The 27,716-nt window shown below is 44.9% G+C and overlaps 2 protein-coding genes across 12 annotated transcripts in view; one reads left to right on the top strand and one right to left on the bottom strand.

Moving 5' to 3' along the window:
* Nucleotides 1-10,664, bottom strand: part of LOC129862238 (serine/threonine-protein phosphatase 6 regulatory subunit 2-like) — a 27,735-nt gene extending 17,071 nt beyond the window's left edge. For 5 of the 11 annotated variants that reach the window (XM_055933689.1, XM_055933690.1, XM_055933693.1 and 2 more), the window contains exons 1-15: nucleotides 9,645-10,076; nucleotides 9,071-9,189; nucleotides 8,644-8,782; nucleotides 8,458-8,556; nucleotides 8,192-8,378; nucleotides 7,112-7,249; nucleotides 6,973-7,038; nucleotides 6,775-6,887; nucleotides 6,555-6,668; nucleotides 6,298-6,418; nucleotides 4,096-4,287; nucleotides 3,676-4,017; nucleotides 3,520-3,584; nucleotides 1,615-1,730; nucleotides 1,437-1,522 (exon numbers count right to left, since the gene is read on the bottom strand). In XM_055933689.1, the coding sequence (XP_055789664.1) occupies nucleotides 1,437-1,522; nucleotides 1,615-1,730; nucleotides 3,520-3,584; nucleotides 3,676-4,017; nucleotides 4,096-4,287; nucleotides 6,298-6,418; nucleotides 6,555-6,668; nucleotides 6,775-6,887; nucleotides 6,973-7,038; nucleotides 7,112-7,249; nucleotides 8,192-8,378; nucleotides 8,458-8,556; nucleotides 8,644-8,771 (1,767 nt within the window). In that variant the 5' untranslated portion in view covers nucleotides 8,772-8,782; nucleotides 9,071-9,189; nucleotides 9,645-10,076. Of the gene's footprint in view, nucleotides 1-1,436; nucleotides 1,523-1,614; nucleotides 1,731-3,519; nucleotides 3,585-3,675; nucleotides 4,018-4,095; nucleotides 4,288-6,297; nucleotides 6,419-6,554; nucleotides 6,669-6,774; nucleotides 6,888-6,972; nucleotides 7,039-7,111; nucleotides 7,250-8,191; nucleotides 8,379-8,457; nucleotides 8,557-8,643; nucleotides 8,783-9,070; nucleotides 9,190-9,644; nucleotides 10,077-10,114; nucleotides 10,206-10,609 lie in introns of those variants that run through there. The other 6 variants (XM_055933686.1, XM_055933684.1, XM_055933685.1 and 3 more) reach the window with 6 other exon arrangements.
* LOC129862239 (dnaJ homolog subfamily A member 2-like) lies at nucleotides 10,219-27,716 on the top strand. The gene is made up of 9 exons (XM_055933695.1): nucleotides 10,219-10,304; nucleotides 11,124-11,183; nucleotides 11,693-11,928; nucleotides 12,019-12,099; nucleotides 18,977-19,110; nucleotides 19,192-19,388; nucleotides 24,907-25,051; nucleotides 25,942-26,069; nucleotides 26,193-27,716. Exons 1-9 carry the CDS (start codon nucleotides 10,227-10,229, stop codon nucleotides 26,379-26,381), a joined length of 1,248 nt encoding a protein of 415 aa, XP_055789670.1. The 5' UTR covers nucleotides 10,219-10,226; the 3' UTR covers nucleotides 26,382-27,716.

Below are 27,716 nucleotides of genomic sequence, written 5' to 3'. Positions count from 1 at the left end.
TCATCGACCTGGCCAAGGCTTTCGACTCTGTCAATCACCATATTCTTATCGGCAGACTCAATAGCCTCGGTTTTTCTAATGACTGCCTTGCCTGGTTCACCAACTACTTTGCAGACAGAGTTCAGTGTGTCAAATCGGAGGGCATGTTGTCCGGTCCTCTGGCAGTCTCTATGGGGGTACCACAGGGTTCAATTCTCGGGCCGACTCTTTTCTCTGTATACATCAATGATGTTGCTCTTGCTGCGGGCGATTCCCTGATCCACCTCTACGCAGACGACACCATTCTGTATACTTCCGGCCCTTCCCTGGACACTGTGCTATCTAACCTCCAAACGAGCTTCAATGCCATACAACACTCCTTCCGTGGCCTCCAACTGCTCTTAAACGCTAGTAAAACCAAATGCATGCTTTTCAACCGTTCGCTGCCTGCACCCGCACGCCCGACTAGCTTCACCACCCTGGACGGTTCCGACCTAGAATATGTGGACATCTATAAGTACCTAGGTGTCTGGCTAGACTGCAAACTCTCTTTCCAGACTCATATCAAACATCTCCAATCCAAAATCAAATCTAGAGTCGGCTTTCTATTCCGGAACAAAGCCTCCTTCACTCACGCCGCCAAACTTACCCTAGTAAAACTGACTATCCTACCGATCCTCGACTTCGGCGATGTCATCTACAAAATAGCTTCCAAAACTCTACTCAGCAAACTGGATGCAGTTTATCACAGTGCCATCCGTTTTGTTACTAAAGCACCTTATACGACCCACCACTGCGACCTGTATGTCCTAGTCGGCTGGCCCTCGCTACATGTTCGTCGTCAGACCCACTGGCTCCAGGTCATCTACAAGGCTATGCTAGGTAAAGTGCTGCCTTATCTCAGTTCACTGGTCACGATGGCTACACCCACCCGTAGCACGCGCTCCAGCAGGTGTATCTCACTGATCATCCCTAAAGCCAAAACCTCATTTGGACGCCTTTCCTTCCAGTTCTCTGCTGCCTGCGACTGGAACGAATTGCAAAAATCTCTGAAGTTGGAGACTTTTATCTCCCTCAACAACTTTAAAAATCTGCTATCTGAGCAGCTAACCGATCGCTGCAGCTGTACATAGTCCATCTGTAAACTACCCACCCAATTTACCTACCTCACCCCCATACTGCTTTTATTTATTTACTTTTCTGCTCTTTTGCACACCAGTATCTCTTCTTGCACATGATCATCTGATGATTTATCACTCCAGTGTTAATCTGCTAAATTGTAATTATTCGATTTATTGCCTATATATATATATATATTTCTGCCGAGGCGTGCTTTTAAATGGATAGTCGTTGGCTTATTGACAAAGTCCCCCCCCCCCCGGCTACCCTTGCCACCACTCCTGAAAAAAATGCTTGGGGAAACACTGGTGTGCATTTGTGTGAGCAGGTATGAGTACCAGGTCTACAGTGTTCTTCCTGTTGGTCTCTGTCAGGTCCTGGTCTACAAAGCTCTCCCAGCGCCCCCTGCAATCCTTAGGCAGCTCTGCAACACAGACAGTAGAGAGCTTCACACATACATTTACTCTACGATAAGCTTGCTATGTCCGTAGGCCTAAGTAACACACACAGCCCTACCTGTAATAAGGCTGCTGATCTGGATGCGGACTGGTCCTTTCTCCATGTTACAGACTACAGTATTAGCGATTCTTGTCAGGTGACCCATGTAGCCTCTCCTCATACCCCCCTCCGCCCTGAGAACACACACGTTCATGAGAAAATGTAACATGCACAATTACATTTATAAACGTGTACAACCTACACACTTGTGACACACTATTACACACCAATCACAGATGACAAAACAGGAGCAAAAACAGCTGAACTGTTGAATCTGTTTAACTTTAACAGTTTGAGGGCTCTATTAACAAACCTAACTCAGTGGTAAATCTAAGCGCTGGCAGAGCTTAATAGGTTCAGGGTGTGTCAGAAATATTTTTTATAATTTCACAGAGGGAACTATGAGCGCAATAGCTGGCGGTGGCATGAAATGGCTGGGTTTTGATGAATAAACAAGTTGTCGGTGTGATGAGGGCTTGGCCACTCACTGGCCAATCAACATGTTCCATGGCTTAATACTGAATGCGTTTTGTTTTAGGTTCTGAAGGTTATTGACGGTATTTGCATTGTCATCAACACCAATTCGTCTAGGAGCACAGAATATTCTCATCCTGGTCCATTGTGGATTGATCCTACAGAGTATTAAATAGCATAGGCTACAGTAACAATTAGCAACAGTAAAAAAAAAAGAAGTTTTTTTTTATTTTTTAAATCCAGTGTTTGCTCAATAGCCTGTTTGGAGTGTTGGTGGTCAACGTTGCAATTCTCTTCAACGAGCCTAACCAAGCCTACATGTCTTTACGCATTGCACTTCTCCTAAAATAAGAAAATACTAGGCTCCCATAAATTGTATGTGTGAGGCACGTTCTCAATATAGCCTAGGCCTACCATTGATAATGCATTATAGGACAGAATCATTTAATTAAGTCTAGAGGAGTGTGTCTTTGGTAACCAGAGGAGGCACTTTTTGGAGATGGATACGCGAACAAGCAAAATGAACTCCGACGAATAGACCATTTAAACAAATTTAATGGAAGACTACTTTGCAAGGCCAGGATAAAAAACACAACGCATTGCTGTTGAACCAGCCTTAGTAGCCTCGGGTAAGAGCAGGCTATGGAGGGCTTGATATCAAACAAAAAAAGCAATCTGTTTATTAAAACACCAACAATATTTCTAAATTGGACAGGGTCAGAAGCGTTATCATAAAATCACTTCTCTCGTTCCATGGCACCGTGTACACATGTAGCCTTAAATGTCTTTACTCATAACATTCGTATGTCTATACAAAATACAACTGTATCGTTGCTTATGTGCGAGGTAGATTCTCTAACAAATCTTCCGTTGATATGGCATTATAGGACTGAATAGTTGAGGCGCATGTCTTTGGTAATCAGATGAAGGGAGCTCTTTGAAAATAGAGGGCAAAAACCTAAAATATTTCAACGCACTCTCAGTAGACCATTTAGAATCCTTCATTCATAGGCTACTTGGCTAATGGCCAGGATAAAAAGATGCACCAATGCGATGCTGCTAAAACCAACTTTGATTAAGGGGAGGGTAGGCTATGCTTGGTTTTTAAATAAAATGAGGGGAAAGCAATAATTTTTTTATGTTTGTAAATACGAGATTCACCGGCACATCCCTCTTCCATGGGCACTGTGCATTACGGCTGCACTTCCACTCTCAAAATCCATGTCATTATTAACTGCATTACCCTTAAGACATGCTTTTTGTGGGTGACACGCCTCAAATATTGCCACCCCTCCTCGCGCTAATGTTAGACAGGTAAATTGCCAAACCTGGCGTTAGGGCTGGAAAATGCCACTGCACCAGTATTCACATTCCAAAATTGCAAACTAATGTGCGTTTGACACTTGCGCCTCCTTAGGGCTCTATTTTCTCCGGCACTGAGTGTCTTACTGAGTCTTATCATTCTCCTCCCAGGCCTCCAATATCCTCTGAACCAGACGACAGTCCTGAAACAACTACAGATGGAGAGAGAAAGAAAGAGAGTGAGGGAGAGGGAAACCTTGAGAGAGAAACGTTAGAGAAACACAGGCAGGCAGAGACACGTACATGGGTCACCAGTGGGTTATGTGTGGAGATGTCAGGAGGAAGAGAGGGCAGTGGTGGTTTGGGGCCAGGCAAGGCCTGCTTTTCCTGGGGCATCTGCTGAAGCCTGGGCTTTTCCTGGGTCGAGAGGCTGCCCTGAGGATTCTCCGCCTGGGGAAACATGGGTTTTTCCTGGGCCACAAAGCGGGCCTGGGGAATGTCCTCCAGGGGAACCAAGGGCCTTTCCTGGATAACCAGGCCAACCTGGGGCCTCTCCTCCTGAGAAGAGTGGCTGAGGATGGCTGCCACACACAGTTCCACTTGGAAGTGCAGGAAGTTGTTCCAGGTGTACTTAAAGAACAGGTCCTGTAACACACAACACAAACAGGTTAACAGATAAAATATGTATACAAACCAGGACATGGTGTGTGTGAGTGCACTCACCAGTAGGAGGTTTATGGTCTGGAGTCTGCAGAGCTCCAGTGTGACGGTGTTGTTGTAAATCGTGTCGTCAAAACAGGTGTAATAACTCATGTTAGTGGTCTGTAGTAGGGAGGCCATTAGTCTGGCCACATGGAGACGACAGTTACCCAGTGGCACCTCCAACACACCTAGACTGGTCAGCATGGGGGTCCGCTAGAAACACACGCACATAGACACAGGTGTAATTTAGTTTTATGACGTGATGAATAGCTGACATTACAGCTCCAAGAATGTATAACACAACACCGCAAGACTGGAAGGGTGACATAGTCAGAGAATACAGGATGTGTGTATGTTGAAGGTGTGCATGTGTGTGTAGGCTTGCACGGTATACTGAGGTACTTGGAAATAGCCACAGGATGGTTTTTCAATACCGTCAACAACAATTTATTTGAAGTTTTTCCAATACATATTTATATATACTTAAGTAAATACCTGCAGTCACCTTGTGCAATATGTTAAGAGATAAAGCAGATCGCGTTCTTCATGTCACCGGTCACATTACATTATGAAGATTACCTTAGTTCCACAGAACAGTTGAGCCATCTCCTGTTTGTTTGTAAATAGCACAACGGGAGAAAGCGGGAGCAGGTTGAGTCCAGCTGTGTATTGACAGGGGTCGCGTTTTATATTGAAAGTTGTGTTTTTTTGCTTCAATAGAGTGATCAGGGACGTGCAACTAAAGTTACCCATCACAGAAAATACATTAGTGCAACACATTCGGCAGAAAATAGAATAATTTTCATCAGATGACAATAGAAGTGCTACTCCATTTGGCTGGCAGCCACATAAGTAAATGAGCTTACAATGAAAAAGCATGGTATTTTCTTGTAAAAACAATGCATGGCTGCCATATTTCTAAAGTTTATTTATAGAAAGAATGTAGCCAGCTACATTTCCTAATGTTTTGTTTTAAGTTAATCTAGCATTTTACCTGAGAAAATTAAGCTGGCTACACAGAGAAAAGTACTGGTAAAAGTAGCAACACATCAGTCAGAGCGCTGTCTGGTGATAGAATGCCGGTTCGTTCGTGAATTCTCATCCGAGTGAAGAAGTGCAACTGAAGCACAAAATGTGTTCAATCCCGAGCAGAAATTACAATAAGAAGCATTTTAGCTCTGCGTCGACAAAACGCAGCAAGATATTTCTGCGTTGTATCTTTTTTTCCTGCATGAAAAACACCCTATTTTACACTGCTGCTACTCTGTTATCATCTATGCATTGTCACTTTAACTATACACCTACATATTACCTCAATTAGCCCGACTAACCAGTGCCCCCGCACATTGACTTTGTACCGGTTCCATTTATATAAGGATTCTCTACTGTTATTTTCACTGTCTATTTCCTTTTTTTTCTCCACTGATCTATTGTTTACCCAGTACCTATTTTTTACTTATAAATTGCACTGTTTGTTAGGGCTTGTAAGTAAGCATTTCACTGTAATACCTGTTGAATTCAAGACACACGACAAATAAACTATGATTTGAAAGCAACCCCTAACGTGCTAGTTGTGTAAGTAAGTGGCTGAATTAATAAGGTATTGGGGCATTATATTGTGTTAGCTTTCTGCCGTGTTTGAGAAGTGAAAGCTCTTTGGATGGGTTATCTGTACAGCTGCCAGTGCCATCTTAATTTCCTTGCGTTTTTTTCTCCTCTCCATTCTAGGCCTGTCTGCTCCCCCCCGTCTTCACCGGGCAGAGCAGGCAGGCCCAGTTACCCTAGCGACTCCAAATAACACACAAACACAGCTTGTTCACATGCTGCTCCAGAGCTAGTACTGTACTTCCTTCAGACACGCACGCATCAAAACTTTGTTCCTTTGCACAATGTCTCCTGTTCACATTCGCTTTGTAATATCCAAACTCACCAAAAAGGACATTCAGTAGCGCCTACACACACACACACACATCTATAACTTTATGAGCTGGATTGTCTGTCTTTACAATTTGTTTATTTTCATTTGCGCTCGTTCACTATTACTTGTGCTAATTTTGTTAGCATTCTGGTAATAGACACCCGATGGGCTTTTTTTAAACATTTTTTGGTGCCCCCTTGTGCAGTAATACCGTAAATCCCAGGATGAGAAAAGGACGGTATGACAATATGAAAATCTGGATACCGCCCAACCCTGTGTGTGTGTCTGTGTGTGTGCAAGATTACCCCGGGAGGATCCAGCAGTAGTTGGTGGTAGTGTTTGAGGTGGGGTTGGACAGCCTGCAGGATGCTGCTGACGACACACCTTTCATATCCCAGAACACACACATCCAGCACACCATCCACTCTGGAACACACACACACACCAAAGACACAGTTAGGATTTGTGAAAATCTGTGAGTCAAAGAGGGGCTAGCCTATGACCAAATTCCTATACATCCTATTCGGTAGGCTTTATAGGAATGTGAGAATGGAACACCCACCCCGGCCTCCTGATCTCCAGTAAGGTGAGAAGGACTTGAGTTCCATAGACGATGCAGCTCTCTGTGCTCTCTCCCACAAACATGTTGTCCAGCAGCTGACTCACACACTCCTGCCTGCAGGAACACACAGGACAGAGAACATTACAGGAAGGTGTGTGTGTGTGTGTGTGTGTGTGTGTGTGTGTGTGTGTGTGTGTGTGTGTGAGAGAGAGAGACTTACGACTCCAGCACGGCGAGCAGAGGGTCGGCCTCAGAGTTCTCTTGGAGCTGATTGGCCTGGTCTCTGCTCAGACGGATGATGTCACACACAGTCTGGGACGCATTCGACTGTCTCTGAAACACATTCGGCTACATTACTCCTCTGACAGTACTCTAGTCATCAGTATATTGTGTGTGTGTGTGTGTGTGTGTGTCTCACCTCCTTGTCTTTCCCAGGGTGAATGAGTTCTATGAGCCTCTGGGCCAGCCGCTCTTCATTCAACCACTGCAGAGGGAACACAAACACACCATTACATATTTTACATCACACAGAGGGTGTGTGTGTGTGTGTGACATACGTTGAGTGTGTCTTGTCGGAGAGGAGCAGGATCTACACAGCTGATGAGGCGTAGCAGGAGGTCCATCATGGCCGATGTGTTGATGTGTTTAAGAACCAGACCCAGGAAACCCTCCTTTCCCCGCAGGAAGAAGATCACCTACAGAGACCACAACACAACCACATCAACTGAAAACCTATATTTCAACAATATAGATTATTATAACCAAATGTATTAATCTACACTAGAGAGAAGAAATCTCCTTGCTCTGCAGGAAACGGAACACAACAACCAGATTAGAACCATTAAAGGGATTCTTCATGGTTTAGGCAATTAAGCCTTTTTCCCTACTTGCCGAGAGTCAGACGAACTCCCGGATACCATTTTTATGTCTCCGCATGCAGTTTGAACGAAGTTGAATGTAGTATATTGTTAGCATAGCGCAATTGCTGGAAGTCTCCAGGAACTACTAGCAAGCTCCTCTCAAAAGCAGGGTAATAAACCTAACTACTCCAAAGCTGGGTGGTTGGTAATTTAGTCTTACAAAGCTATACAAGTCAATATTCTATAACTGTGTTAATTTGACTGATTATCATAAGAAACAAGATTCTATCCACTTCCTCATTCTACTCCACTGTCACAGAGATCGCAATGCTGTATCTGTCCCATTATTGCGTCTGTGAGCGCATGGGTAGTGCCACAGACAAATACAACATTGCAATCTCTATGTGACAAGGGGACAGAATGAGGAAGTGGATAGAACTTTGTTCCTTATGATTATCAGAAAAATGTACGAATTTATAAAATATTAATTACTATGTATAGCTTTGTAAGAATATAAATGACCAACCACCCAGCTTTGGAGTAGTTAGGTCCATTTCCCTGCTTTTGAAAGGAGCTGGCTAGTAGTTTGTGGAGACTTCCAACAAATGCACTAAGCTAACGATATACTACCTTCAAACTGCACACACAGACATAAAAATGGTATCCATGAGTTCGTCTGACTCTGGGTAAGTAGGAAATAAAATAATAAATAAGGCTTAATTGCCTAAACCCCGAAGTATCCCTTTAACTGTGTGCGAGAGGTGTTTGTTATCGTACCTGTTCGCTCTTGCGTGTGATGAGGTTTCCAATGGTCTTGCTGAAGAAGGATGCGAGGAGGGGGTTGAGGGGAGGGGGCTGCTCCAGGAAGGTGTACAGGATGTCTAGAAGGGGCTTCTCTCCCCCCAGCTTATCATTTATCACCCCTACATCACTCGTCAGCAGCTCACATGCTATGTTAGGGTGCCTGGAACACACACACACACGCTCAGTGAAGCATCCCAGTGACTGACTGGATGTACGTGCATGTGTGTGTATCGACTCACTTGAAGCGTTTGATCTCTTCCAGACCAGCAGGGGGCTCTGTGGTGATGAGGTGCAGCAGCTCTTGCATGCAGGTGTCCTGGGACAGGAAGACAAGCAGCCTGGGGCGCAGAGAGGAGCCAACAGACACTTGTTAGCATTGGAAATGCTAATAAAAAAGTGTGCATGGGCTAATGCTAAAGGCTAACCTGCGGTTCTGGGCCTTGCACTCCTGCAGTACGTCCTCCTCCTCCATGAGTTCAGTGAGCGTGACATCTTCCTTCTCAAGCAGGGCCTCCAGCTGGGATGACGTGTGCAGGTCAAACTTCCAGAACATGGCTGCTGCTGCTGGGAGGAGAGACACAGTGAATAGAAAGACACCAACTTCACTGTGTATCATAGGTTTTGCAACTTGCAACTTTCACTTTTTTGTTTGGTCTTGTGTGTTATGGGGTTTCCTATGGTCTTGCTAAAGACGGATGCAAGGAGGGGGTATGATGGGGGGGGGGGGGGTGACAGTCAGACACACACCCTCAGTTTACAGGGGAAGCACTTTAAACCTGAAGTGAACAGATAGTCCAGATTGTACCTTTAAGTGAGCATAATGTGTCACATGTGAGTGTGTTTTCTTCTTACCTTAGTAAAACGTGTATCCTAGGTCAGACCTCTTCAGTCATTTATTTCAAATATGCAGGTAGGAATGGTCATGAATCTATATGGATGATACACTTACACTCCATCACTACCTCTGCAACCTGAATGTGATAGAGAGAGATAACAGTAATTACACACACAGTTGGCTCTCCTTATCTTTAGGATGCAGTGCTGCTTAGCAAGGTGGCTAGCTATCCATGACTGTCAAATGTCTGAGCATATATTAGCTAGTTAGTAGGATCAGGATGTTGTTGCTAGCTTACGCGCTGCTAATTAACGGTAGACTGCGTATTTAGCCAGGCTGATTATTGCAATCTTGCCATGTCATAGCTACGACTACCTTAGAACTATCATCTCCACGATATCGTTGGGTTGAGAATTCTCAGCTAAGTTACGACAAACACCTTGACTTTAGCTTCAGTGCGTCAGTGTTGTTAACCTGCTAACGTTAGCTGAGCATTTTGTTTATGTTCCAAACCAGTCAACTGGTGATGCACGTCCAGGTTATTTAACCAAATATGTCAGTAATCTGTCGAGTGTTTCCTTGTCAACTCACCAGAAGCTGCCTGACCCTTCCAACTGTGTATAGGACAATCCCAGGTTCAGTAAATTAGTTGTCGCTTTTATCCTGAAGATTGGAGCAAGAGAGAGAACGATTCTCACATATTTTAAATCAAAATGGCGGACACTATTGCGGGAACGAGCAATCAAATCTACGCCGAGCATGTGTGGTTTATTGTTGTACCAAAGATACTGCGCATCTTGAATATTCTTGACAAGTCCCCCAAAAATGTGTAGCACCATTAAAACATAGCCCAGACTGCACGCTCCTAGTAAAAATAACAGGAGATTATTAAAATGCTAACTAGGCGGCCCAGTCAGAAGGGTACTTCCAACATTGACTAGCCGGCGTTATTCAAAACTGCAACTAGCCTAGAGATAGGTTTATACAAATAAATATGAATGCTTCATGCCTTCATGCCTCTGCTGCTCTCTGTAGCCTATCAGCTGACTGTCAGCACTGACCCATATTGACGCATTGCTTATGACGTTCCCACCCGGCTTGTTTATCTTCTCTCGTTTCCTTTCCTCGGCAGAAGGTGTTTCTGTCTGTAGTTGACTAACGTTAGCTAGCATTATGGCCAACGTTGTGGATACCAAGCTCTACGACATCCTCGGAGTTTCACCCTCCGCCTCAGAAAACGACCTAAAGAAGGTAAGTGACTGGTGTTATGTAAAGAAATAATACACAATCAGCGCCTACAGGAAATTATATGACCGCAAAACAGGGTTGATGTGGCCTTACCAACACTATTCAGATGCTAAGCTAATTTAGCTAGTTAAACTATCGCTAGTTAACGTTAGCTAGCTAATCATGCGAGTTAGCCAGTGCATATTCTGGGGCAATATCTAATGAAAAGCAAGTCTTTCTCTGATTTGAAAAGCGCGATTTAAAGCAGCTAGTTAACTAGTTAACTACCTGTTGGGAATGTGGGTATATGTATATGAAACTAGGCCTACCGTCCTTACGCATAGAAACGTAGCACAGGCAGCAGCCGATCGTTGCTAGGCAGTGCAGACTGCTGCGCGAAGTTAACTGCAGTAGCTAGCTAACGCTAGCGTAAGATGCTGCGCTTGCTGGCGCGAGTAAAACAAAGCTGGCAGAGTAAAACCATATAGAGGTACTAGGTATGTTATTTGCTAGTACATAATGAGCTCGAGATTTATCTCATTTGTTTGGTAATGTTAGCTAACTACATATATTATTGTTAGCTAATATGGTCTAAAGTTACTCACACTCTGTCGTCATGTTTTTGACACATACTAATTTACAGATTGCTATTTTACTAGGGATTGTCATGAAGAGGATGATTATGTTAATCATGCTAACTAGCTAACGTTAGAATATTTTCAGATTCACCAAGTGTTTCTCTTGCCGCAGCAGCAGGGTAAAGCTACGCAGTTAGAAAATGTTGGCCCTACAACAGCCCACTCCCAGACAGTGAATGATAATGTAGGTCTTTCTTGTGTTCAGGCATACCGCAAATTGGCCAAAGAATTTCACCCTGATAAGAACCCAGATGCCGGGGACAAGGTAAGAGACAGGCAGTTACACAATCACAACATGACACAGTACACACAACACGATTCACAGCAGCACATAACACTGATCAAGCCACATCATGACCACTAGTTATGGTAGTACCATCACATGGTATCTGTATTGTGCAGTAACAGAGACTGGTAATCAATCGCTTTTGGTATTACTCAAATGGCCTCCTCTCCAGAGCAAGAGTGCACCAGCTAATCTGTTGAGGCACCCTCTTTCCTGGTCTCCTTTGGTTCATCTGCAGCACTGCCCCAACCGGCATCTTCTTCTGCATCTCTATCATCTGACCTGTGTAACATCAGTGCAGATGAAAGAGAGGAAACCTAGACTATTGAGATGAGAGGATCTGTGAGACAACAACGTGATGATTGTTCATGTGGATTTAAAGTTAACAGTATGAAAAATGTCACCTGATGAAGTAGCATGTCTGTGGGAGGTAGTTATGATGGACAATGGCAGGTTCCTCCCTAATGATCCCCCCCCATCTCTCCCAGTTTAAGGAGATAAGTTTTGCGTATGAGGTGCTGACCAATCCAGAAAAGAAGGAGCTATATGACCGCTATGGAGAGCAGGGGCTGCGGGAGGGAGGTGGTGGAGGGGCTGGCATGGATGACATCTTCTCCCACATCTTTGGAGGGGGGCTGTTTGGCTTCATGGGGGGGCAGGGACGCGGAGGGGGAGGACGCAACGGAGGGCGCAGGAGAGGCGAGGACATGGTGCATCCCCTCAAGTGAGTGACAGTTATTCTCCCTTCACATCTATGGTCCTCATCCAGACATATTATTTTAGTTATGCCTTACCCTGCCTACCTGTCTAACAGAGTTTCACTGGAAGACCTCTACAATGGTAAAACAACCAAACTACAACTCAGCAAGAATGTCCTGTGTGCTTCCTGCAATGGGTGAGTCTACACACACACACTTTAAAATAATGTAATTCACATGGAGATCAATGTTGGTAGTTGCTGAGCTACTACACTTTTTGAAATACACTGAACAAAAATATAAATGCAACAATTTCTAATATTTTACTGAGTTACAGTTCATAAAAGGAAATCAGTCAATTGAAATGAATTCATTAGGACCTATCTATGGATTTTACATGTCTTGGAATACAGATAGAGTATGTGAGCGGAGCTGGAGCGTCGACCTTTTCGCCCGCACCAATTTTGCTCCAGAAGTGCTCACTTCACGAGGTCAGGGCATGCCGGGCTCACCATGCATTTGTAGTCTACTTGTGTTTTTATTCAATTTTTTTTTTTCATTTCACGTTTATTTAACCATGTAGGCCAGTTGAGAACAAATTCTCATTTACAACTGCGACCTGGCCAACATAAAGCAAAGCAGTGCGACAAAAACAACACAGAGTTACACATAAACAAACGTACAGTCAATAACACAATAGAAAAAACAATGTACAATGTGTGCAAATGTAGAGAGGTAGGCAATAAATAGGCCATAGAGGTGAAATAATTACTATTTATTATTAACACTTGTGATAGATGATGGGGATGAGGTAGTTGTGTGGGCTATTTACAGATGGGCTGTATAAAAGTGCAATGATCGGTAAGCTGCTCTGACAGCTGATGCTAAAAGTTAGAGAAGGAGATATAAGACTCCAGCTTCAGTGATTATTATTTTAAATTTTTTTTTACAATTCGTTCCAGTCATTGGCAGCAGAGAACTGGAAGGAAAGGCGGCCAAAGGAAGTGTTGGCTTTTGGGGATGACCAGTGAAATATACCTGCTGGAGCACGTGCTACGGATGGCTGCTATGATGACCAGTGAGCTGAGATAAGGCAGGGCTTTACCTAGCAAAGACTTATAGATGACCTGGAGCCATTGGGTTTGGCGACGAATATGTAGTGAGGGTCAGCCAACAAGTGCTGCTATAGCCTCTTTAACTACTGTCATTGAGTTTGCAAAATATTTTCATAAAGAAACGGATAAAAACACACACTTGCAAAATTAAGGTGACTTACAAAGATGAGGACCAAGAGCGACTGCGGTGATGTAGTGTCCACAACTAAAGAATCATTGTGGAATCTGAAAAGACATGCATCGCTGCTGGCCTGCTCTCTAGGCTCCATCGCATGAGCCTGAAGTCACAGACTGGCCAAACTCGTGTTTCTAAAAATGAATTCAAATGCACTAATAAGGCATTTTTTGTTTAATTTGTATTTAATTCTATGTCACAGCCTATAGTGTATTCGGAAAGTATTCAGACCCCTTGACTTTTTCCACTTTGTTACGTTACAGTCTTATTCTAAAATGGATTATAGTCCCCCCCCCCCCCCCCCCCCCCCTCAATCTACACAAAATACCCCATAATGAAAAAAAAAAACTGTTTTTTAGAAATGTTTTTTTTCAAAAACTGTTTTTTAGAAATGTTGGCAAATGTTAAAAAACGGAAATATCACAAGTATTTGACTCTTGACTCAGTACTTTGTTGAAGCACTTTGTCAATGATTACAGCCTCAAGCCTTCTTGGGTATGACGTTACAAGCTTGGCACACCTGTATTTGGGGAGTTTCTCCCATTTCTTCTCTGCAGATCCTCTCAAGCTCTGTCAGGTTGGGTGGCGTCGCTGGTCACCTATTTTCAGGTCTCGCCAGAGATGTCCGTGCTCTGGCTGGACCACTCAAGGACATTGAGACGCTTGTCCCGAAGCCACACCTGCATTGTCTTGGCTGTGTTCTTAAGGTTGTTGTCCTGTTGGAAGGTGAACATTCACCCCAGTCTGAGGTCCTGAGTGCTCTGGAGCATGTTTTCATCAAGGATCTCTCTGTACTTTGCTACGTTCATCTTTCCCTGGATCCTGACTAGTCTCCCAGTCCCTGCTGCTGAAAAACATCCCCACAGCATGATGCTGCCACCACCATGCTTCACCAAAGGGATGGTGCCGGGTTTCCTCCTGACGTGACGGTTGACATTCAGGCCAAAGAGTTCAATCTTGGTTTCATCAGACCAGAGAATCTTGTTTCTCATGGTCTGTGAGTCCTTTAGGTGCCTTTTGTAAAATCTAAGTGGGCTGTCGTGTGCCTTTTACTGGGGAGTGGCTTCTGTCTGGCCACTCTACCATTAAAATATTGATTGGTGGTGTGCTGCAGAGATGGTTGTCCTCCTGGAAGGTTCTCCCATCTCCACAGAGGAACTCTAGAGCACTGTCAGTGACCATCGGGTTCTTGGTCACCTCCCTAACCAAGATTGCTCTGGCCACCCGATTGCTCAGATGGCCAGTTCTAGGAAGAGTCTTGGTGGTTCCAAACTTCTTCCATTTCAGAAGGATGGGGACATTCAATGCTGCAGACATTTTTTGGTACCCGTCCCTAAATCTGTGCCTCGACACAATCCTGTCTCGGAGCTCTACGGACAATTCCTTCGACCTCATGACTTGGTTTTTGCTCTGACATGCACTGTCAACTGTGGGACCTTGTTATATAGACGGGTGTGTGCTTTTCCAAATCATGTCCAATCAATTGAATTTACCTCAGGTGGACTCCAATCAAGTTGTAGAAACATCTCAAGGATGACCAATGGAAACAGGATTCACCTGAGCTCAATTTCAAGTCTCATACCAAAGGGTCTGAATGCTTTTAAATGAATAAGGTATTTCAGTTTTATTTTTAATACATTTGCAAAAAATGTATGAACTGTTGGCTTTGTCATTATGAGGTATTGTGTGTAGATTGAGGTAATATGTAGAGTTATTCAAGTGACTGTGCATGGATGATAACAACAGAGAGTAGCAGCGGTGTAAGGGAGGGGGGGGGGGGGGGCAATGCAAATAGTCTGAGTAGCCATTTGATTAGATGTTCAGGAGTCTTATGGCTTGGGGGTAGAAGCTGTTTAGAAGCCTCTTGGACCTAGACTTGGCGCTCCGGTACTGCTTGCCGTGCAGTGGCAGAGAGAACAGTCTATGACTAGGGTGGCTGGAGTCCATGACAATTTTTTGGGCCTTCCTCTGACACCGCCTGGTAGAGAGGGCCTGGATGGCAGGAAGCTTGCCCCCAGTGATGTACTGGGCTGTACGCACTACCCTTTGTAGTGCCTTTGCGGTCGGATGCCGAGCAGTTGCCATACCAACCAGTCAGGATGCTCTCGATGGTGCAGCTGTTGAACCTTTTGAGGATCTGAGGACCCATGCCAAATCTTTTCAGTCTCCTGAGGGGAGAATAGGTTTTGTTGTGCCCTCCTCACGACTGTTTGGTGTGCTTGGACCATGTTAGTTTGTTGGTGATGTGGACACCAAGGAACTTGAAGCTCTCAGCTTGCTCCACTGCAGTCCCATCGATGAGAATAGGGGTGTGCTCGGTCCTCCTTTTCCTGTAGTCCACAATCATCACATTGAGTGAGAGGTTGTTGTCCTGGCACTATACTGCCAGGTCTCTGACCTCCTCCCTATAGGTTGTTGTCGGTGATCAGGCCGACCACTGTTGTCATCGGCAAACTTAATGATGGTGTTGGAGTCGTGCCTGGCTGTGCAGTCATGAGTGAATAGGGAGTACAGGAGGGGACTGAGCACGCACCCCTGAGGGGCCCCTGTGTTGAGGATCAGCCTGGAGCATGTGTTGTTACCTACCCTTACCACCTGGGGGCGGCCTGTCAGGAAGTCCAGGATCCAGTTGAAGAGGGAGGTGTTTATTCCCAGGGTCCTTAGCTTAGTGATGAGCTTTGAGGGCACTGTGGTTTTGAACGCTGAGCTGTAGTCAATGAATAGCATTCTCACGTAGGTGTTCCTTTTGTCCAGGTGGGAAAGGGTAGTGTGGAGTGCAATAGAGATTGCATCATCTGTGGATCTGTTTGGACGGTATGCAAATTGCAGTGTGTCTAGGGTTTCTGGGATAATGGTGTTGTGAGCCATGACCAGCCTTTCAAGCACTTCATGGCTACAGACATGAGTGCTACGGGTTGGTAGTCATTTAGGCAGGTTACCTTCGTGTTCTTGGGCACAGGGACTATGGTGGTCTGCTTGTAACACGTTGATATTACTGACTCAGTCAGGGATCGGTTGAAAATGTCAGTGAACACACTTTGCAGTTGACCAGAGCATGCTTGCAGTACACGTACTGGTAATCCGTCTGGCCCTGCAGCCTTGTGAATGTTGAGCTGTTTAAAGGTCTTACTCACATCGGCTGCGGAAAGTGTGATCACATGGTCTTCCGGAACAGCTGGTGCTCTAATGCATGTTTCAGTGTTATTTGCCTCGAAGCGAGCATAGAAGTAGTTTAGCTCATCTGGTAGGCTCGTGTCACTTGGCAGCTCTCGGCTATGCTTCCCTTTGTAGTCTAATGGTTTGCAAGCCTTGCCACATCCGATGAGCATCAGAGCCGGTGTAGTACGATCCGATCTTAGTCCTGTATTGATGCTTTGCCTGTTTGATGGTTCGTCAGAGGGCATAGCGGGATTTCTTATAAGCTTCCGGGTTAGTGTCCCGCTCCTTGAAAGCGGCAGCTCTACCCTTTAGCTCAGTGCGGATGTTGCCTATAATTCATGGCTTCTGGTTGGGGGTATGTACGTACGGTCACTGTGGGGACGATGTCATTGATGCACTTATTGATGGAGCCAATGAGTGATGTGGTGTACTCCTCAATGCCATCAGAGGGATCCCGGAACATATTCCAGTCTGTGCTAGCAAAATAGTAGCTTAGCATCTGCTTCATCTGTACACAATTGATCACAATGTATTTCTTTGTAGGCTAGAACCTAAATAATTCATTTTTGTTCCTTCTTAGGCTCCCTGTCTGGCTCCTGACCTATTTAGAGGGTTTTATATGCTGTTTTAATATGACATGTAGCCTATTTGAAGTTCTGAGCACTTACATTCACCTTTTCATGTTTATTAAAATACTTTTCATTCAAATCATATGGTTTGGTTTCAATACTTAAAAAACAAATGAAAGGTCCAGGTAGTCACACAAATAGATGGGTGTTGGATAAATTGTGATTTTAATGAAGGGATTGAATTTGGAGCTGCAAGGAATTTTTTTTGAGCTCGGAGCAGTTTTTGTCAGAGCAGTTGGAAAGGACGTGGTGCGCCGTAGCAGTGCAGTGCTCCATAAGCGGGATTTCCATTTTCAATTCCGCTCACATACACTGACAGATACGTATCTGTTGGTCACAGATACCATGTGGGTTGGTAGGGGCGTGGATCAGAAAACCAGTCCGTATCTGGTGTGACCACCATTTGCCTCATGCAGTGCGACACATCTCCGTCGCATAGAGGTGATCAGGCTGTTGTTTGTGGCCTGTGGAACGTTGTCCCACTCCTCTTCAATGGTTGTGCGGATTTGATGGATATTGGCGGGAACTGGACACGCTGTCATACACGTCGATCTAGAGCATCCCAAACATGCTCAATGGGTGTGTATGCAGGCCATGGAAGAACTGGGACATTTCCAGCTTCCAGGAATTGTGTGCAGATACTTGCGTCATGAGGCCGTGCATTATCATGCTGAAACATGAGGTGATGTTGGCGGGTGAATGGCATGACAATGGGCCTAAGGATTTTGTCACGATATCTGGGCATTCAAAATGTCGTCAATAAAAAAGGAAATTGTGTTCGTTGTCCGTAGCTTATGCTTGACCATTCCATAAACCCACCGTCACCATGAGGCACTCTGTTCACAACGCTGACATCAGCAAACCGCTCGCCCACATGACATCGTACATGCTGTGTGCCATTTGCATGGTACCAGTTGAAACCGGGATTGATCTGTGAAGAGCACAGTTCTCCAGTGGCCATCGAAGGTGAGCATTTACCCATAGGTGTTGGTTACGACGGCGACCTGCAATCAGGTCAAGACCCTGGTGAGGACGATGAGCTTCCTTGAGACGGTTTCTGACAATTTGTGCAGAAATACTTTAGTTGTTCAAACACAGTTTCATCAGATGTCTGGTTGGCTGGTCTCAGACAATCCCGCAGGTGAAGAAGCCGGTTGTGGAAGTCCTGGGCTGGCGTGGTTACATGTGGTCTGCGGTTGTGAGGCCAGTTGGACGTACTGTCAAATTATCTAAAATGACGTTGGCAGCTTATGGTAGATAAATGAACATTAAATTATCTGGCAACAGCTCTGGTGGACATTCCTGCAGTAGCATGCCAATTGCAAGCTCCATCAACTTGAGTACCGAGATGAGATCCACAGACCCCTTGTGAGACCATATGCTGACACATGCACATTTGTGGCCTGCTGGAGGTCATTTTGCAGGGCTCTGGCAGTGCTCCTCCTTGCACAAAGGCAGAGGTAGCGGTCCTGCTGCTGGGTTGTTGCCCTCCTACGGCCTCCTCCACGTCTCCTGATGTAGTGGCCTGTCTCCTGGTAGCGCCTCCATGCTCTGGACACGACGCTGACAGACACAGCAAACCTTCTTGCCACAGCTCGCATTGATGTGCCATCCTGGATGAGCTGCACTACCTGAGCCACTTCTGTGGGTTGTAGACTCCGTCTCATGCTACCACTAGAGTGAGAGCACCGCCAGCATTCAAAAGTGACCAAAACATCAGCCAGGAAGCATAGGAACTGAGAAGTGGTCTGTGGTCACCACCTGCAGAACCACTCCTTTATTGGGGGTGTCTTGCTAATTGCCTATAATTTCCACCTGTTGTCTATTCCATTTGCACAACAGCATGTGAAATGTATTGTCAATCAGTGTTGCTTCCTAAGTGGACAGTTTGATTTCACAGAAGTGTGATTGACTTGGAGTTACATTGTTTTTTTTTTAGCAGTGTATATTGCTTAATGTGATAATTGACTCTCCTCTCTCTCTGGTCCGTCTCCAGTGCCGGGGGTAAGGCGGGGGCGGTGCAGAAGTGCGTGGCCTGCAGAGGGAGAGGCATGAGGATCATGATCAGACAGCTGGCTCCTGGCATGGTCCAACAGATGCAGTCAGTCTGCACAGACTGCAACGGAGAGGGTAGGACCACACACACTGCAATAATGAATACACTATAAAAAGTAAAATTTTTGTTAGGAAACTAATTTGTGTTTTGTATAGGGGAGGTGATCAGTGAGAAGGACCGCTGTAAGAAGTGTGAGGGTCGTAAGGTGAACAAGGAGACCAAGCTGTTGGAGGTCCATGTTGATAAAGGCATGAGGCATGGCCAGAAAATAAGCTTCACTGGAGAGGCTGACCAAGCCCCAGGCACTGAGCCTGGAGACATCCTACTGGTCCTACAGGAGAAGGAGCATGAGGTAAAACACACACACACACTGTAGCAGAGAGTACTCAAAGACTTAAATAAACTGCTCAGGAAACCACTCGGTGTTCAGAAATTCTCAATCTAATTTTGTTGGTTGCAAACACATTTAGCAGATATTGCAGTTTCAGCTAAAGGCTTATGTGTCTAGTTCCAACAGTGCAGTAACAATATAAAACAATACACACATCCCCAAAATAAAGAAACATCAGTTCAAGCAATGTCAGAGTCCCAAAAAAGTATATATACACTGCTCAAAAAAATAAAGGGAACACTTAAACAACACAATGTAACTCCAAGTCAATCACACTTCTGTGAAATCAAACTGTCCACTTAGGAAGCAACACTGATTGACAATAAATTTCACATGCTGTTGTGCAAATGGAATAGACAACAGGTGGAAATTATAGGCAATTAGCAAGACACCCCCAATAAAGGAGTGTTCCCAGTTCCTATGCTTCCTGGCTGATGTTTTGGTCACTTTTGAATGCTGGCGGGGCTTTCACTCTCACATGTGATAGGCGTGACAGAGTCTGAAGACGCCGTGGAGAACGTTCTGCTGCCTGCAACATCCTCCAGCATGACCGGTTTGGCGGTGGGTCAGTCATGGTGTGGGGTGGCATTCTTTGTGGGGCCGCACAGCCCTCCATGTGCTCACCAGAGGTAGCCTGACTGCCATTAGGTACCGAGATGAGATCCTCAGACCCCTTGTGAGACTATATGCTGGTGCGGTTGGCCCTGGGTTCCTCCTAATGCAAGACAATGCTAGACCTCATGTGGCTGGAGTGTGTCAGCAGTTCCTGCAAGAGGAAGGCATTGATGCTATGGACTGGCCCGCCTGTTCCCCAGAACTGAATCCAATTGAGCACATCTGGGACATCATGTCTCGCTCCATCCACCAACGCCACGTTGTACCACAGACTGTCCAGGAGTTGGTGGATGCTTTAGTCCAGATCTGGGAGAAGATCCCTCAGGAACCATCCGCCACCTCATCAGGAGCATGCCCAGGCGTTGTAGGGAGGTCATACAGGCATGTGGAGGCCACACACACACTACTGAGCCTCATTTTGACTTGTTTTAAGGACATTACATCAAAGTTGGATAAGCCTGTAGTGTGGTTTTCCACTTTAATTTTGAGTGTGACTCCAAATCCAGACCTACATGGGTTGATCAATTTGATTTCCATTGATCATTTTTGTGTGATTTTGTTGTCAGCACATTCAACTATGTAAAGAAAAAAGTATTTCATAAGAATATTTCATTCATTCAGATCTAGGATGTGTTATTTTAGTGTTCCCTTTATCTTTTTGAGCAGTGTATATATCTATCTCAGCAAAAAAATAAATCCTCTCACTGTCAACTATTTATTTTCAGCAAACTTAATGTGTAAATATTTGTGTGAACATAACAAGATTCAACAACTAAGACATAAACTGAACAGGTTCCACAGATATATGACTAACAGAAATGGAATAATGTGTCCCTGAACAAAGGGAGGGTCAAAAGTAACAGTCAGTATCTGGTGTGGCCACCAGCTGCATTAAGTACTCATGGACTGCACCAGATTTGCCAGTTCTTGCTGTGAGATGTTACCCCACTCTTCAACCAAGGCACCTGCATGTTCCTGGACATTTCTGGGGGGAATGGCGCTAGCCCTCACCCTCTGATCCAACAGGTCCCATACGTGCTCAATGGGATTGAGATCCGGGCTCTTCGCTGGCCATGGCAGAACACTGACATTCCTGTCTTGCAGGAAATCACGCACAGAACGAGCAGTATGGCTGGTGGCATTGTCATGCTGGAGGGTCATGTCAGGATGAGCCTGAAGGAAGGGTACCACATGAGGGAGGAGGATGTCTTCCCTGTAACGCACAGTGTTGATTGCCTGCAATGACAACAAGCTCAGTCTGATGATGCTGTGACACACCGCCCCAGACCATGACGGACCCTCCACCTCGATCCCGCTCCAGAGTAGAGGCCTCTGTGTAACGCTCATTCCTTTGACGATAAACACGAATCCGACCATCACCCCTGGTGAGACAAAACCGAGACTTGTCAGTGAAGAGCACTTTTTGCCAGTCCTGTCTGGTCTAGTGACGGTGGGTTTGTGCTCATAGGCAACGTTGTTGCCAGTGATGTCTGGTGAGGACCTGCCTTACAACAGGCCTACAAGCCCTCAATCCAGCCTCTCTCAGCCTATTGCGGACAGTCTGAGCACTGATGAAGGGATTGTGCGTTCCTGGTGTAACTCGGGCAGTTGTTGGTTCCATCCTGTACCTGTCCCGCTGGTGTGATGTTCGTATGTACCGATCCTGTGCAGGTGTTGTTACACGTGGTCTGCCACTGCGAGGACGATCAGTTGTCCGTGCTGTCTTAGGTGTCTCACAGTACAGACATTGCAATTTATTTCCCTGGCTACATCTGCAGTCCTCATGCCTCCTTTGCCGCATGCTTAAGGCATGTTCACGCAGATGAGCAACAACCCTGGGCATCTTTCTTTTGGTGTTTTTCAGAGTCTGTAGAAGGCCTCTTTTAGTGTCCTACGTTTTCATAACTGTGACCTTAATTGCCTACTGTCTGTAAGCTGTTAGTGTCTTAAGGACCGTTCCACAGCTCCATGTTCATTAATTGTTTATGGTTCATTGAACAAGTATGGGAAACAGTGTTTAAACCCTTTACAATGAAAATCTGTGAAGTTATTTGGATTTTTACAAATTATCTTTGAAAGACAGGGTCCTGAAAAAGGGAAGTTTATTTTTTTGCTGTGTGTGTAGATACCTTCATGCATACATATACACATAATTCAAAAATCATGGGCGTTAATATGGAATTGGATCCCCCTTTGCTGCTATAACAGCCTCAACTCTTCTAGGAAGGCTTTCCACGAAATTTTGGAAAGTTGCTTCGGAGACTTGGTTCCATTCAGCGACAAGGGCATTAGTGAGGTCGGGCACTGATGTTGGGCGATTAGTCCTGGCGTTCTAATTCATCCCAAAGGAGTTTGATAGGGTTGAGGTCAGGGCTCTGTGGGCCAGTCAAGTTCTTCCACACCGATCTCGGCAAACCATTTCTGTATGGACATCGCTTTGTGCACGGGGGCATTGTCATGCTGAAACAGGAAAGGGCCTTCCCCAAACTGTTGCTATAAAGTTGTCATTGTATGTTGGAGTGTTAAGATTTCCCTTCACTGGAACTCTGGGGCCTAGCCTGAAGAATGTAAAACAGGCCCAGACCATTATTTCTCCTACAACAAACTTTACAGTTGGCACTACGCATTCGGGCAGGTAGTGTTCTCCTGGCATCCGTCAAACCCAGTTTTGCCAGATGGTGAAGCGTCATTCATCACTCCAGAGAATGCGTTTCCACTACTCCTGAGTCCAATGGTGGCAAACTTTACACCACTCCAGCCGGAGCTTGTCATTGCGCATGGTGATCTGACTTGTTGGAAAGGTGGCATCCTATGACTGTGCCACGTTGAATGTCACTGAGCTGATTTTAGACACCTATCAGCAATGGGTGTGGCTGAAATAGCCAAATTTAAAGCGGTGTCCTAATAGTTTTGGCCGTGTGTGTGTGTAATAAAAATAAAATATATATATATTACAGTATCAGTCAAAAGTTTGGACACACCTACTCATTCAAGGGTTTTCTTTATTTTGTACAATTTTCTACATTGTTGAATTAATAGTGAAGACAAACTCTGAAATAACTCATATGGAGTCATGTAGTAACCCAAAAACTGTTAAACAAATCAAAATATATTTGCGATTGTTCAAAGTAGCCACCCTTTGCCTTGGCCGCTTTGCACAGTCTTGGCATTATCTCAACCACATATGCTGAGCACTTGTTGGCTGCTTTTCCTTCACTTTGCGGTCCAATTCATCCCAAACCATCTGTTGGGTTGAGGTCGAATAGCTCTTACATAGCCTGGAGGTGTGTTGGGTCATTGTCCTGTTGAAAAACAAATGATAGTCCCATTTTAAGCAAAAACCAGATGGGATGGCGTATAGCTGCAGAATGCTGTTGTAGCCATGCTGGTTAAGTGTGCCTTGAATTCTAAATAAATCCCTGACCGTGTCACCAGCAAAGCACCCCCCACACCATCACACCACCTCCTACATGCTTCACGGTGGGAACCACACATGCAGAGATCATCCGTTCACCTACTCTGCATCTCACAAAGACACGGCGGTTGGCTCCAAGAATCTCTAATTTGGACACGTCAGACCAAAGGACAGATTTCCACCAATCTAATTTCTTGACCCAAGCAAGTCTCACACAGTCTCCTCTGAACAGTTGATGTCTGTTACTTGAACTCTGAAACATTTATTTGGGCTGCAATTTCTGAGGCTGGTAATTCTAATGAACTTATCCTCTGCAGCAGAGGTAACTGCTGCGATCCTCATGAGAGAGCCAGTTTCATCATAGCGCTTGATGGTTTTTGTGACTGCACTTGAATAAACTTTCAAAGTTCTTGAAATTTTCTGTATTGACTGACCTTTATGTCTTAAAGTAATGATGGACTGCTGTTTCTCTTTGCTTATTTGAGCTGTTCTTGCCATAATATGGACTTGGTCTTTTACCAAATAGGGCTATCTTCTGTATACCAACCCTACCTTGTCACAACACAACTGTCTCTAACACATTAAGAAGGAAAGAAATTCCACATGAACTTTTAACAAGGCACACCTGTTAATTGAAATGCATTCCAGGTGACTAACTCTTGATGCTGGTTGAGAGAATGCCAAGAGTGTGCTAAGCTGTCATCAAGGCAAAGGATGGCTACTTTGAAGAATCTCAAATATAAAATATATTTTGATTTGTTTAACCATTTTTGGGTTACCACAATGTTCCATGTGTTATTTCATAGTTTGTGTTCACTATTATTCTACAGTGTAGAAAAGTAAAAATAAAGAAAAACCTTTGAGTAGGTGTGCCCAAACTTTTGACGTGTGTGTACAAAAATGTAAATTCAACATGTAAAAGGTTGGTTTCATGAGCTGAAATAAAAGATCCCAGAAATTGTTCATATGCACAAAATATTATGTATCTCATGTGGTGCCCAAATGTGTTTATGTCCCTGTTAGTGAGCATTTCTCCTTTGCCAGGATAGTCTAGCGACCTGACAGGTGGGGCATATCAAGAAGCTGATTAAATATCATGGTCGTAACACCTGTGCACCTTGTGCTGGGAACAATAGAAGGCACTCAACACTGCACATTTTAATCACCCAACACAATGCCACAGATGTCTCAAGTTGAGGGAGTGTGCAATTGGCATGTTTACTGCCAGAGAATCAATGACTATGTACATAGGACAGCAGTCTAAGGTGGAGGGTAGAGTCTGGGTAGTAGCTGGCCAGTGACAAAATGTTTTAGCTTCCTCTCTGAAGGTGGCCCTCAATTCCCATTTCCTGAGTTTGAGACAATCCTGAAACGCTCTCGCCGACTTGTCACCCAGAGAGGTTGGGTCAAAGTACTGATAAAATGTTAATTATTGAGTGTGTTCTGCAGGAGTTCCGTCGTGATGGCCATGACCTCCACATGACCCAGCGTATTGGCCTGGTGGAAGCGCTGTGTGGCTTTCAGTTGGCGGTCACACACCTCGACGGACGCCAGCTCGCCGTCAAATATCCCCCTGGCAAGGTCATAGACCCAGGTAAACCCACAACACACACACACACACACACACACACACCACTTCAAGTTTAAAGGGGGCCTGAACTTCCTGATTTTTGCCTAGTTTTTTGGCTTGGTCATTAAGAAATGCAGCAGCCATGACTGAAGCCAAACGAGAGTGGTTTAATGTGGGTGTCTCTGTGTGTGTTCGGATGTGGCAAGCGTTTGTACAGTCACTCGTTTGTACAGCACACAGTATTCACTCACGCTTATAACTTGAAACAGTCTAACCAGGTCTTGTGTCTTGAAGTCGCTTAGGCTTGCTAGTGCTAGCCAACTTCTTTTGCCAATTAGCTTCAGCTGGCTTGTGTGCGACCGTGGCAAAGTTGGTTTGACATCAGATAGCCTAATTCTGGGGCTAGTTAGTGACCGTCAATAAATAGCAAAATGGGACTATTGTCATGTTGCACATCTTTTTAAATGCTTTCGATATTTCTACAATTTATAGATGGTTTGAGGTATTGAAATTGGGAGTTATTGACATTTTAAAATATTGTCCCATGTACACTGTAATTTACTTATGGTCCCTAACTTGCCCCATAGGGATGTCAAATACAAATTGACCATGGTCATTACGATCGGGTCGCATGCAGCTGCGGTCCGAATTCATGATTACTTGTGTGCTGTGGGCAGGATTGAAATAAACCCAACCAAAGGAACACTTACGGTACCCTTCATTCCGTGACGTACCATTTTTTTGGAGAATGACTTTATGATCATACTTCTACTTTGTAGTACATTTTGACATGATAATTCTGACTCCTATCGATGCCAAATAGGATGTTTTCAAAACGAGAAGTTGCTTTTTAGGGGCAGTCGCTCTTTAACTTTATCTATTTTGCTTGCCCTGTATCATTATGTGTGTGTCAGGTTGTATCCGGGTGGTGAAGGGAGAGGGTATGCCTCAGTACAGGAACCCATTTGAGAAGGGAGATCTGTTCATCAAGTTTGATGTCCAGTTCCCTGACAACAACTGGATCAGCCCTGAGAAACTCACCGTGAGTACCTCTGAGAACCAAATAGCCCGCCCAAGGTGTCTGGTGCATCACACATTGTCTTAACCTTTACTTTGTGTACGTAATTTACAGAATGTGTTTTTTTTTTTACCTGTGTGTGTTTAGGAGTTGGAGGACCTGCTGCCTGCGCGTGCAGATGGACCAGTCATCTCGTCGGAGGCAGAGGAAGTTGACCTCCAGGACTGTGAGGTCAGAGGTCAGGGGTCAGCGGGGGCCAGAAGGGAGGCCTACAATGATAGCTCTGATGAGGAGGGGGGGCCGCACGGCCCAGGGGTACAGTGTGCCCACCAGTAGACTGAATACACACACACCCCGACAACCCTTTCTCCATTCTGTGTGCCCATCTGTTGTGAGGGAAGGGCACCTCCCTACTGCACCCTGCCCCAGGTCCCATCAGGACCCTCCACCCTCTTCATTCCACAATCAGTGTGTGGGTGTGGTCAGCAGGCTGTGCTGGATGTGTGGTGGCCATTTGACATCCTAGGATTTTAGGCTCTACTGCTGTCTTTGGAAACGTCATTTGCGAACCTTTGTATAAAATGAAAATATTGTCTGGAAAAATACATTCACTTATCTTCTAACAGGCTTCAGTGTCGTAGTCTAGTCTGTCACATCAGCGCATGCTGAAAAGACATTTAACACAGGCCTACCATAGCCCCTGGCCTACACGGCAGCCTGCTGAGCCACACAGGAAGTGATTGCATCACTTTCTGTAAGCTCAAACTCCTCTCATCACTGAGTTACCTGGGAACTTCCTGGCTCAGATTTATCTCCACCAATCACATAGCTTGAATCTTTAGGCTTATTTACCTTTCAGTCAGAAAAAAATGATTATTCTGCGTGAGGATTGTGTGCTTTTGCACATCCGTGCGTGTGACCACAGAGTTTTTGTCTGAGTAGCATACTCTATTCCTCTTTCTAAACTCGGGCAAGGCTCTCTGTCTGTGTGTGTGTGTGTGAGCTGCTGGCTTCTCTACTCATAGCAGTTTGTACTCTGTGTGTAGTGGCAGTGTGAGTGATGACCTCATGTTTATGCTCAATTAAAGATAAAAACATCTGAATTTGTTGAACTTGTCCCACCTTGACCTTTTAACCCTCGACCCGAAACCTCTGTATTATACACAACTCTCCATGCCAGTAGAACTGTCACATGCCATCTCCAACTTCCATTCCCGTAGCTCTGTAAATACCAGCCACAACCCCATCCCCTGTGCACGGTTGCATCTCAGTACTCTTCAGCTGCCTCCTCCCTTCCTATCCAAATTCCTGTCCTTCATCTGCACTAATGGGACAAAACAGCAGGGTCATGTTCAGTTGGCACAAATTAGAAAATGTTTTGATCACAACCTAAAAAACACTTTCATTTCCAGTTTCAAAACATTTAGCTACAGTCTGCCTATTTCCTTTCTCCTGTCCAGTTCTGTGAGACCACTGCAGATGGAGAGGATAGGAGGCTACTTTAGACTGTAGAGATGTAGTCATGTGACTGTCACTGTAAATATGAAATAGGCCACTGGAGGGACACGCTTCAGACCAACAGACAGGCTTTATTTAGTAAGTGATATTATTGTTGATGCTCATGTTTGTCAGGATGACAATTGAACTGTATAATAAACTCTGTCACCATCA

This window comes from Salvelinus fontinalis, chromosome 9, assembly GCF_029448725.1.
Source record: "Salvelinus fontinalis isolate EN_2023a chromosome 9, ASM2944872v1, whole genome shotgun sequence".
NCBI classification, from domain to species: Eukaryota; Metazoa; Chordata; class Actinopteri; order Salmoniformes; family Salmonidae; genus Salvelinus; species Salvelinus fontinalis.
This window is presented reverse-complemented; position numbering and strand designations above follow the sequence as displayed.